The sequence below is a fragment of the Mobula birostris genome, chromosome 6 (assembly GCF_030028105.1).
Source record: "Mobula birostris isolate sMobBir1 chromosome 6, sMobBir1.hap1, whole genome shotgun sequence".
Lineage (NCBI taxonomy): Eukaryota > Metazoa > Chordata > Chondrichthyes > Myliobatiformes > Myliobatidae > Mobula > Mobula birostris.
The window spans coordinates 99,980,095-99,992,204 of record NC_092375.1 but is presented as its reverse complement, the minus strand read 5'-3'; the positions used below and the strand labels follow the sequence as shown (position 1 = coordinate 99,992,204).

General features: G+C 47.0%; 1 protein-coding gene and 1 long non-coding RNA gene across 2 annotated transcripts in view; one reads left to right on the top strand and one right to left on the bottom strand.

Annotated features, from left to right (window-relative positions):
* Positions 1 to 2,302: 2,302 nt before the first annotated feature.
* On the bottom strand, positions 2,303 to 5,846 carry LOC140199853 (cystatin-B-like). The gene is made up of 3 exons (XM_072262359.1): positions 5,703 to 5,846; positions 4,072 to 4,173; positions 2,303 to 3,799 (listed from the first exon to the last, which is right to left on the bottom strand). Exons 1-3 carry the CDS (start codon positions 5,778 to 5,780, stop codon positions 3,668 to 3,670), a joined length of 312 nt encoding a protein of 103 aa, XP_072118460.1. The 5' UTR covers positions 5,781 to 5,846; the 3' UTR covers positions 2,303 to 3,667.
* A 104-nt stretch (positions 5,847 to 5,950) lies between these two features.
* Positions 5,951 to 12,110, top strand: part of LOC140199852 (uncharacterized) — a 140,680-nt gene continuing 134,520 nt past the window's right edge. Inside the window, exon 1 of the long non-coding RNA XR_011886507.1 lies at positions 5,951 to 6,266. This is a non-coding gene — a long non-coding RNA (uncharacterized lncRNA). The remainder of the gene's footprint in view (positions 6,267 to 12,110) is intronic.

Here is a 12,110-nt window from a genome sequence, read left to right as displayed (position 1 = left end):
CCACCCCACCGCCTAAGCCTTCCCGCCTGTCCTTTCGATACAAAGTATATCTTCTGATGTTAAACGCCTTCTTTCGGCCACGGCTCAGTGATGCACAATGTCATACCGATCAATCTCTAATTGTGCCAGGAGTTCGTCCACCTTATTCTGAATGCTGCATGCATTTAAATACAGCACCTTCAATCCTGCATTCTTTGACTTTATGAATTTTGCTTCTGTGATACAACTTCACTCTTTGCTCTGTCTGCAGTTGTACCCAATCATTAGCTTGTCCTTACTTACATTAATATTACACCCCGCATCTACTTGTAAACCAGCTGGGTCATCCTCAGCTCTATCATACTGGTTCCTATCCCCCTGCCAGATTAGTTTAAACCACTCCCAACAGCTGTAGCAAACCCTCCCGCAAGAATATTAGACTCCCTCAGATTCAAGTGCAACCCATCCCTCTTTGTACAGGTCACAACCTGCTCCAGAGGAGGTCCCAATTATCCAGAAACCTGAATCACTGCCCCCTACTCTAATCCTTCAGCCACGCATTTATCTGCCATCTCATTCTATTCCTATGCTCACTGTCGTGTGGCACAGGCAACAATCCTGAGATTACTACCCTTGAGGTCCTGTTTTTCAACTCCCTGTATTCTGTTTTTAGGACTTCCTTCCTATGTCGTTGGTACCAATATGTACCACGACATCTGGCTGCTCACCCTCCCTTTTCAGGATATTGTGAACGCATTCAGAAACATCTCGAACCCTGGCATTGCGAGGCAAACTACTCTCCGTGTTTCTTTTTTGCGTTCACAGAATCGCTGATCTGTCCCTCTAACTATGGAGTCCCCTATTACTGCTGCCATCCTCTTCAGTTTCCTGCCCTTCTGAGCCACGGCCACCGTTGCTTCCCCCAGGTAGGTCATTCCCTCCCCCACCCCAAACGTACTCAAAATGGAGCACTTATTGTTGAGGGAGACGGCCACAGCGGTGGTCTCCACTATCCGACATTTTCCATTCCCGCTCCTGACAGTCAACCATTTATCTGTCTCCCGTAGCCATTGAGTGACTATCTCTCTGTAGCTCCCATCTATCACCACTTCACTTTCCCTAACAGGCTGAAAGTCATCGAGCTGCAGCTCCAGTTCCCTAACACGGTCTCTAAGGAGCTGCAGCTCAATGCACCTGTTTGTCATGCAGCTCAACTCCACCTCTGATCACTGCTATCCCACTATCTCACTCTCCTCTCATTTACCCCTCAGAAGCTTCATTCCCTTCCCCCTTCTCTCTCACCCTCTTTCTCCATTTCTCTTCACTATTCTGCCTTCTGCAATCTCTCTCACTCGTCTCACTATGCACACCTAACTCCTCTCTCTCCCCATCTCTACCCTGTCTCTTCGACCTCCCTCTCTCTTCCACTAATCTATGCCATTCCACCCCTCTCTGCCTCTCACACGCACCTCCCACTCTTTATCCTTCCAACACTCTCTCTCTCTCACTCTCCTCCTTCCGCCTCTCTGTCACTATAACACTGGATAGACCCAAAGCACCCCTAGTGGTCAAGAAGCGCAACTAGACAATATGTAACTGCAGCATGGCATTTTCATAGATTTCTTCACAATAATGCCCCCGGTGTCTGGGATGTGCAACCAAAGCCTGACTTTCACTTTGGCTTCTTCCACTTCAACATCGCGTCCTCCAATGCAGTACAGCTGGTGGCCGGGTGTTGTTATCGCAGTTGATGTTTACTGAGGTTTGTTTGACTGTCATCTTATGGGCCCTTTTCACCCTTCGAGTCCCCTGCCCAGCACTTCTACCATGTCTTTCTGACCCACACTCTCAGCAGATCCTACCACTCTCCCGCTCGGCTTTGTTTTAGGTTTAGCCTCTGCACGCGAATAGCTGGAGAGAAACAGAAGCAGTAAAAAGTGGGGTGAATGAAGCCACGTGACAGCCGTATAAAACTGCAGTTGGGCCTCACTTGGAGAATTTTGTGCAATTCTGCTTTCTCCCTTACAGGATGGGAGTGGAAGGCTTGGAGAGGGCGTGGAAGGGGTTCACTCGGATGCAGTCGCGATTAGAGTGCATGATCTACATACAAGGAGAGGTTGGACAAAGTTTCTCCCCAGCAGCGAGACCTGATGGAGGTTTATAAGATTACGAGAGGCATATATACCTGTTTATTTTACATGAACCTCAATTTTACCATCAATAACAACACATTTTTATTTTTGCTGGAGGGACTCAGCAGGCCAGGCGCAATCTAGGTAAAAAGAGCAAACAGTCGATGTTTCGGGCCGAGACCCTTCAGCAGGACGTTACAATCAAAGTGAGTATTTATTATCAAAGATTGTATAAATTATACAGCCTTGAGATTTGTCTGCTTAATAGGCAGTCGCGAAGTAAGGATCACGAAATAACCCAATTAAAAAAGACCAACCACCAGTGCCCTCAGAGAAAGAGAAAACAAAGCAAATCACCAAACAATAGAACCCAGCAACAACAGCAGCATTCTAAACCAAATTGAGCCCATGGATCCAATTCCTCGGAGCATGTTGGAGCATGTCGGAGCAGGCCCAAACCTTCGGTATGCAGTTCATCATAGTATCGGGCCACGTCGCCGAAAAACAGAGTAGACAGTGGGTATCTTTTATTCCCCAGGGTGGAGATCTCAAATACCAGAGGGCGTGCATTAGAAGTTAGAGGGAACATTTTCAAAGGAGATCGGTGCGATAACGTTCATCCTGAAATGCAAGCATGCTACAAGCCATTTTGTTACCGTCCTGTCAACTTGTGTGGTCGAATTCAGTGAGCCCGGGAACTTTCTATACATCAATGCTCCTGTTCCTTCACATTTACCCTCCCAAAGTGCAACACCTCAAAATTGCAGGAATAAAACTCCATCTACCATTCCTCCCCCTATATCTGTAACTAATGCATTTCACGTTGAATACTTCAGCGATCTCCTACTCTGTTCAAAAATCCACCAATCACTGTGTTATCTACAGATTTCCTAATCCATTCATCTAGAATATCATCTGGGTGACTTCAATACAGTCTGTGTCACAGAAACAACCAGGTCCCAGCGTGGATCCCTGCAGAACACCGCTAGTTACGGAGGTTAAAGCAGAATCAGTGCTTTCAATCTCAATGTGCTGTGTGCCACGGGAAGGCCAACTGGGAACCCAAATGGCCACTCACTGCGGATCCCATGTATCTTAAGAGATCGGAAGATCTTAGTTGTTTTCTCTGGAGTGGCAGAGACCCGACAGAGGTTTTTAAAACTATGAGAGGCATAGACAGAGTTCAGAGCTGATAACTTTTGCTCCCGTGTCTCCTGTGGCGTGGCATTATCTAATACATGAGGATATACATTTAAGATAAGAGCGGAGAAAGTTCAATGGAGCTGAAAAGGCATTTTTCTTAATTTTTGCACAGAGGTATGGGAGTCTCTGTAATGTGCTGTCAAGGTTACTGTTGGAGGTGGGCATTTTCAGGTAGCATATAGCGTTCGCAGGGCAGGGAAAGGAAAGATAATGGGTTCCCAGGCGCGACAGATGAGTTGCGAGCAGCTTTGGAGAGGGAAGAGGGGAGCAGGGAGATTTCCTCTCTCATTTCCACAACACCCCACCACCACGCTGCACCACAAGCGCCACCCAGACACACCAACACTCGGGCTCTAGAAGTAGGTGATCGGGTCGCAGAGTTTCTTGTGGTCTTCTATCCCATGCAAGAAGATGCCTCCTCCGGTGTGTGGGAGGGAGGCCATGACCCTGATATGAATGCATTCATCTCCGGGTCCAGTCAGAATCTGTGTTGAGGGCAAGAGAGGATGGATTTATTCGTGGAGCGTTACTCACCACATATCACATCCCGTCCCCATGCCCCTGCCTGTCTCCGTGATCTCCAACCTCCTGTGTGTCCCTTCAGTCTCCGTCACGCACTCCCTCCCCTCGCGCGTCCTCTCAGCGCAACTCCTGCCTCCCCTACCGCCCCATCCACATCTCTATGAACCCTTCCCTCCCTTTGCGCCCTCCCATAGTCTCCGTGTGCTATGTTGTAAGGGGTTGGAGCTGCCGTTACCTTGATGAAATAAACTGTCCCGGCTACCATCTGTGAACGGTACGAATTCACCTGGTAGACCTCTAGCTCTCTTCCCAGCTTCTCCTGCACAGCGGTCTTCACCTGGAGACAGAAAAGCTCTGTAACAACCTTCTCAGAGAGATCCTGAGAAAGGGGCAGCGAGAAGGGATGGAGCGTTGCAGGAAAGAAGCAAGTGTCTCTCACTTCCCACTCCTTCTCACCTCTCTCTCCCCCAAACCTCTCGCCATCTACGCATCTCCCTAACCTCTCCATCTCTGTCTCCCCATCTCTCCTCCCCCTCTCTCACTCCCTCCTCAACTCTGTCCCTGACTATTCCACTCCCACCACCCTCCCCCTCTCTCCCTCTTTCACCCTTCCTTGACCTGTCTTCATATCCTGCTTTATCCACTCCCGCTCTCCTCTCTCACCCCGCTCTACCTCCACTCTGAACACCTCTCTCTCCAACTCTGCCTTTCTCTCTTACTGTCTGAACCCCATCTCTCTTCTTTCACCCTCAACCTTCTCACTCTACCTCTCTCATCTTCCCCTCTCTGTCGAACCTTCCCCCTTATATTCACCCATTTCTCTTCCTCTCTCTCTCCCCCAGTCTCCTTGATCTCTCTTCCCTCTCTCTCTGATCCCTCTCACTCCAGCTCTCTACCCATCACCTCCTACTTCCCAAATTTCCACTCTTATTTTCACCAATTTCTCTGCTCCTATTTCATGGTCTTCCTAACTTCCTCCCCCCCGACTCTTCCTCTCTCCCCCCTCCTTCCTCCTCTCTCTTTCTCCCCGCTTGCCTCTGCACCACCTGTCTCTGTTATCTCCCCCCTCTCCCTCCATTTCTTCACCGTCTCTTGCCCTCTACACAGCTCTTCTAAAACTCACTGCTCTTCTCCTGTCTCTGCCCCTCTCTCCCCTACTCTATCTCTCGCCCCTCCATCCTCTTTTCTCTCCTATCCCCCCATTTACCCTCTTTCACCCACTCTCCCACGTGCTCTCCTCCTTCCTCACTTCCTTAACTGTCTAACACACTTCACTACCTCTCTTCTTAGTCTACCCCTCCACCCTACCTCCCATTCTTTTCCACTCCTTTCCCCTCAACTCCATTTCCGCCCATTCCACACTTCCCACCTGCCAGTCTGTCGCCTCCCACTCCTTCCACCCTCTACTCCCTCTCTCGCACCTCACATTTCCCACCACTCAGCCTACCAATCTGCTTCTCGCCTCTACTCCCTCTCTGCCCCTCACTCTCCCCTTGTCTTTCTTCCGCCTCTCACCCCTTCACTCTTGGTAGAGTGTTGACGGGTGGAGGGATGGAGCACTCTGGACGAAAGGGAGGGAAAGGAAGGAGGTACAGTCGAGGGGGGAGGGCCTGGGAATGGGGGCGAGGAGGTAGGGAGGGACTGAGCGATGTGGGGATGGAGCGGTGAGGACAGGAGTGGAGAAAGGATGGACAACATCAGGAGAGAGGACGGAGCGTATCTGGAGGGGGAGGTGAGGAAGGATCACCGTGGTTGAGCAGAACCGCCTTGAAATGGCGTCACAGGATAATGCGGAGGGAGTGCTGAGAGACGGGAAAAGCGGCTGGAACGGACAGACTGAGGGGGAGAGGAAGGATAGAAACTGACCACGTCAGCGATTGCTTGTATCTTGGCATTGGCCTCGGTCGTGTTCGCCATACCCCCTGCTGTTCCCTGATTAGTCATCTTTTCCCTCTGTCCCGCGGCTCTCCACTCCTCTATCCTGCAGTGTCTCTCCTCCTCTGGTCTTGCATCTCTGTCTTTATAGTTCGACGTTATGCCCCACCCCCATCTTCCTTCTGCCCTTGCAGTAATCGAGCAGGGTGTGCGTGTACTTCCTCTTCTGTCAGGTTTCACAGCCCTGTTTCTCCATTTTCCGCTCTCTCCTGCCACCCCAAGCCCCTGCCTCTCCCCTCGCCCTCCTCTATCCCTCTACCCATTCTCTCTCCCCACCTCCCCCGATCTCGCATTCTTGCTCCTCCCTCTCCCCCTCTCTCAACCCTGTTTTTCCCCCTTCCAACTTCTCTGACTCTTTCCTCCCCCACCCCACTCCACTGATGATTTGGCGGTGATTGAGTCACCTGAAGTTGAGTAAATCCATGTCCTACGGAAGCGACCACAGAGAAAGCCTCTTGGGTGCAGGGGTTGGGCACTGGAGCAAGTCTGTTTCAGGTGAGTTATGCAGAATTAGGGAGGGGAGTGGGTAAACAGAGGGGGAGATTATGGTAGAAATAGAGGAGAGTGGAGCGTGGGGTGAGAGGGGGAGAGCGGGTAGGGAATAGAGGGAGGAGAGGGTGAGAGTAAGGAAAGTGAGGGATACCGGCGGGGATGATGGCAGAGTAGAGATGGCTGAAGTTTCCGAGAATATTTCATAAGGAGCAGGATAGATATGTCCCACAGAAGAATTTGTTCTCAAGTGGCAGGGGTAGGCAACCACGTCTAACAAGGGAAGTTCAGGACTGCATAAAAGCCAAGGAAAGAGCATGAGAAGTAACAAAAGTGAGCAGGAAAATGGATGATTGGGAAACTTTTAAAATCCAATAAAAAGGCAACTGAAAAGGCCAAAAGAAGAGATCAGATGAAATATGAGGGCAAGTTAGACAATAATATAAAGCAGGATACCAGAAGTTATTTTTCAGTTATATAAAGAGTAAAAGGGAGGTGAGAGTTGATATTGGACCACTGGAAAATGATGCTGGTGAGGTAGTAATGGGGGATAAAGAAAAGGCAGATGAACTTAATGGGTACTTTGCATCTGTCTTCACTGTGGAAGATACTAGCATGTGCCAGAGGTTTGTGAGTGTCAGGGAGCAGGAGTAAGTGTCATTGCTATTACAAAGGAAAACGTACTAGGCAGGAAAAAGTGCAAGGCAAACTGAAAGGTCTTAAGGTAGATAAGTCCCCTGGGCCAGATGGATTATATCCCAGAGTCCTGCAAGATGTTGCTGAAGAGATAACGGATGCATTGGTCATGATCTTTCAAGAATCACTTGATTCTGGCATGGTCCAGGAGGAATGGAAAATTGCAAATGTCTCTTCACTCTTTAAGAAGGGAGGAAAGCAAAAGAAAGGCTATTATAGGCCAGTTAGTCTCACCTCAATGGTTGGGAAAGTGTTGGAGTCTATTATTTAGGATGATGTTTCGGGGTACTTGGAGACTAATGATAAAATAAGTCAAAGTCAGCATGGTTTCTGTAAAAGGAAATCTTGTCTGACTCATCTGTTAGAGCTCTTTGAGGAAGTAACAAGCAGGGTGGACAAATGAGAGGCCGTGGATGTCATTTGGATTTTCAGAGGATATTTGATAAGATGACACACATGAGGCTTCTTAACAAGATAAAGTCCTATGGTGTTACAGGAAAGATACTGGCATGGATAAAGGAATGCCTGACAGGCAAGCGGCAATGAGTGGGCATAAGGAGGTCAATTGCAGCAGGACTTAGATAAATTGGAAGAATGAGCAAAGAAGTAGCAAATGGAATGCAATGTTGGGAAATGCAATGTTGGGAAATGCATACATTTTGATAAAAGAAACAATAGAGCAGATTATTATCTAAATGGCGAGAAGGTTCAATCATGAGAGGTACATGAGAGGACTCCCAGAAGGTTAACTTACAAGTTGAGTCTGTGGTAAAGAAGGCAAATGCATTGTTTTCATTTAATTCAAGGGGAATAGAATATAAAAGCAATTAGATAATGCTGGAGCTTTATAAGACACTGGTCAGGCTGCACTTGGAGTATTGTCCACAGTTTTGGGCCCTATACCTCAGAAAGGAAGTGTTGTCATTGGAGAGATTCCAGCGGAGATTCACAAGGATGATTCTGGGTATAAAGTGGTTAACATATGAGGTGCATTTGACAGCTTTGGGCCTGTACTCTCTGGAATTTAGAAGAATGTGAGGGATCTCATTGAAACTTACTGAATGTTGAAAGGACTAGATAGGTTGGACATGGACAGGATGTTTCCTGTATTAGTGGTACCTAGAACTAGAGGGCACAACCTCAAAATAGGGGGATGACCTTTTAAAGCAGAGACAAGGAGGAATTGTTTTTAGCCAGAGAGTAGTGAATCTGCAGAATGCTCTGCCCCAGGCTGCTGTGGAAGCAATGTTCGTGGGTATACTTAAGGCTGAAGTTGATAGCTTCCTGATTGGTTCGGGCATCAAAGGTTGAGTGGGATCTGGGATTAGTTATGATAGAGTGGCAGAGCAAACTCAATGGAATGAATGGCCTAATTCTACTCCTATGTCTTATGGTCATATGATTAATTACCTTAATGAACTGTCTCTCTGCATCTCCCTGCCCCATACGCCCCTGTCTCCAGGCGATGAATTGATCTTTATCGAAACAAAATTCAGAACTGTACGTTGGTACAGTGAAAACCAATTTCCCAATTTATCTTCATTGCTCTCTCCCTCTCCCTCTACCTCCCTCCCCTCCCCTCCCCCTGCACCCACCCATTCTGTAGCACCAAAAATGGGAACAAACTAACTTCACCCCAAACCACAAGCCTTTATCTTTCTTTATCTTCTGATGAAACATTGCATCTTTCCACATAACTAAGAATTATGCAACATCAGATAATTCACTGTGTGTGCCAAACCGTCATTGTGGCTCGCGGTGGGGGCAGAGGGGAGTGGTGTGGAGACTGAGGCACACAGAGAAGTGGGAGTTGGGGGAGAAGGTGAAAAGCAGGTGAGGTGTTGGTTAGAAAGGCACAGAGAGATAATAAGAGGAAGGGGAGTAAGTGGGTATGGAAGAATGCGTGGAAGAAAGAGTGGGAGAGGGGGATGTAGAAAGAGATGAGGAGAGAGAAAAAGAGGGGGAGAGCAAGAAAGAAAGGGGAGAGGAAGAGTGTGAGAGTCACGAGATATACATAGAGAGAAATAAAGACCAGGTGGAGAAGAAAGGGAGATTGAGAGTGTTGATTGTGGAAGAGAGAGGGCAGATTGTGGGAAGGAGGTTGGAAGAGGATGAAGAGAATGTGGTGAGAGATAAGGAAAAAAGAGGGACTGAAAGGGGACAGAGAAGAGATTTAAGATAAATAGCGATGGGGAAGATGTGGGGGAACGGGAAGCTGGGGTGAGTATATGTGTGTGATAGGTTGAGAGGTACAGAATGAAGGGGAAGAGAAAGAAAAAAATTCAAAGTTCAATGCAAACTCTTTTATCAGAGCACATAAAGCACATGTCACGACATACAACCCTGAGAGTCTTCTTCCTGCGGGCATATTTAGCAAATCTATAGAACAGTAAATCTAAACAAGATCAAAGAACAGCAAACTCGGCAAATGCAAATATAAATAAATACATAACAATAAATAAAGAGAGCATGAAACTACAAGGTAAAGAGTCGTTAAAGTAAGATCATCGGTTGAGGGAATGCCAGGAATAGAATGAGTGTAGTTATCCTCTTTTGTTCAAGAGCCTGATGGTTGAAGGATAGCAACTGTTCTTGAACCTGGTGGTGAGAGTCTTAATACACCTGTACCTTCATCCTGATGGCAGCAGAGAGAAAAGAGCATGGCCTGGGTGGTGAGGATTTTTGATGATAGATGCTGCTTTTCTACAGCAACATTTCATGTAGATGTGCTCAATGGTTGGGAGGTTTTACCCATGATGGACTGGGCCAAATCCACTACCTTTTGTGGGATTTTCCACTCAAAGGCATTGGTGTTCCAATGGTAGAGAACGGAAGTCAAATTGGAGTCGGACAAACACAGTGAGTGGCATGACCTCTTGGGTTTTAGGTGTACAGGTGTACATTAATAAACAGGGCAGTGAAGGAGGTGGACGTGGTACCGGAGTCGGGATGTCCTGTTAAGGCAGTTCAAGGCATTGGTGAGACCGCACTGGGAGTGCCGTGTATGGTTCTGGTCTCCCAGCAACAGGAAGGGCATGAGTAAACCAGAGAGGGCACAGTAATAATACTGTAAAGGAAGAAGCCCTTCAGCTCACAATGCTGTGGCAAAGTACTAATCTCATGAAGCATTTTTTTTCCGACACAATGTCCACGTTCTTCAGCTCCCTGCACACTAATGCACTTAACATATCATATCTTATCATATCGATCTCTACCACTACCCATGGCAGCACATTCCAGGTATGCACTATGTTCTGTGTAGAAATAAACTTGCTCCGCACATCGTCTTTGAACTTTTCGCCACAGACCTTGAAAGCATGTCCTCTGGTAATAGACATTTCATCCCGGTGAACAAAAGACGTTGGCTGTCTTCTATCAGATCTCTTTTCAGCCTCAGTCTCTCTTAGGTCTCCCCTCAGCCTCCATCGCTCCAAAGAAAACAGCATAAACTACTCCTTTTCTCTCATTGTAGTAAAAATACACCTCTGTCTGGAAGGTCCAACTGCTGGTGAGTCAGTATCGTGATAAAAACCATACCAAGAAGAAAAAAAACAGTCCAAGCAACTCCAGGAAAAGGTTATTGAAAATCAGAAATCACCAAGGGATGGATACAAGAAAATTTTTAAGTCATTGAATATCCCTTGCAGTACAGTTAAGTCAATCATCAAGAAACTGAAAGAATATGGCACAGCTGTAAATCTGCACAGAGCAGGTCAACCTCAAAAACTGAATGACTGTGTATGAAGGGGTCTAGTGAGGGAGGTCACCAAAAGACCTATGACAACTCTGGGGGAGTTACAAGCTTCAGTGGCTGAGATGGGAGAGACTGCACATACAACAACCATTGCCTATGTGCTTCACCGGTTTTATGGGAGAGTGGCAAAGAGAAAGCCACTGTTGAAAAAACTCACATGTAATACTAGGTAAAAACTAGGTAATGATAAGAATCAAGAAGATTATAAGGCTAGCAGAAAGGAGATTAAGAATGAAATTAGGAAAGCCAGAAGGGGCCATGAGAAGGCATTGGCGGACAGGATTAAGGAAAACCCCAAGGCATTCTACAAGTATGTGAAGAGCGACAGGATAAGACGTAATCAAGGGTGACAGTGGAAAAGTGTGTATGGAACCGGAGGAAATAGCGGAGGTACTTAATGAATACTTTGCTTCAGTATTTACTATGGAAAAGGGTCTTGGCAATTGTAGGGATGACTTGCAGTGGACTGAAAAGCTTGAGAATGTAAATATTAAGGAAGAGGATGTGCTGGAGCTTTTGGAAAGCATCAAGTTGGATAAGTCACTGGGACCAGTCCCAGGCTATTGTGGAAAGCAAGGGAGGAGATTGCTGAGCCTCTGGCAATGATCTTTGCATCATCAATGAGGATGGGAGAGGTTCTGGAGGATTGGAGGTTTGTAGATGTTGTTCCCTTATTCAGGAAAGGGAGTAGAGATAACCCAGGAAATTATAGGCCAGTGAGTCTTACTTCAGTGGTCGGTAAGTTGATGGAGAAGATCCTGAGGGTCAGGATTTATGAACATTTGGAGAGCCATAATATGATTAGGAATAGTCAGCATAGCTTTGTCAAAGGCAAGTCGTGCCTTACGAGCCTGATAGAATTTTTTGAGGTTGTAATTAAACACATTGATGAAGGCAGAGCAGTAGATGTAGTGTATATGGATTTTAGCAAGGCATTTGATAAGGTACCCCTTGCAAGGCTGATTGAGAAAGTAAGGAGGCATGGGATCCAAGGGAACATTGCTTTGTGGATCAAGAACTAGCTTGCCCACAGAAGGCAAAGAGTGGTTGTAGACAGATCATATTCTGCATGGAGGCTGGTGACAAGTGGTGTGCCTCAGCCATCTGTTCTGGGACCCCTGTTCTTTGTGATTTTTATAAATGACTTGGATGAGGAAGTGAAGGGGTGGATCGGTTAGTAAATTTGCTGATGACACATAGGTTGGGGGTGTTGTGGATAGTGTTGTGGGCTGTCAGAGGTTACAACGGGATATTGATAGGATGCAAAACTGGGCTGAGAAGTGGCAGTTCAACCCAGATAAGTGTGAAGTGGTTCATTTTGGTAGGTCAAATATGATGGCAGGGTATAGCATTAATGGGAAGACTCTTGGCAGTGTGGAGGATCAGAGGGATCTTGGGGC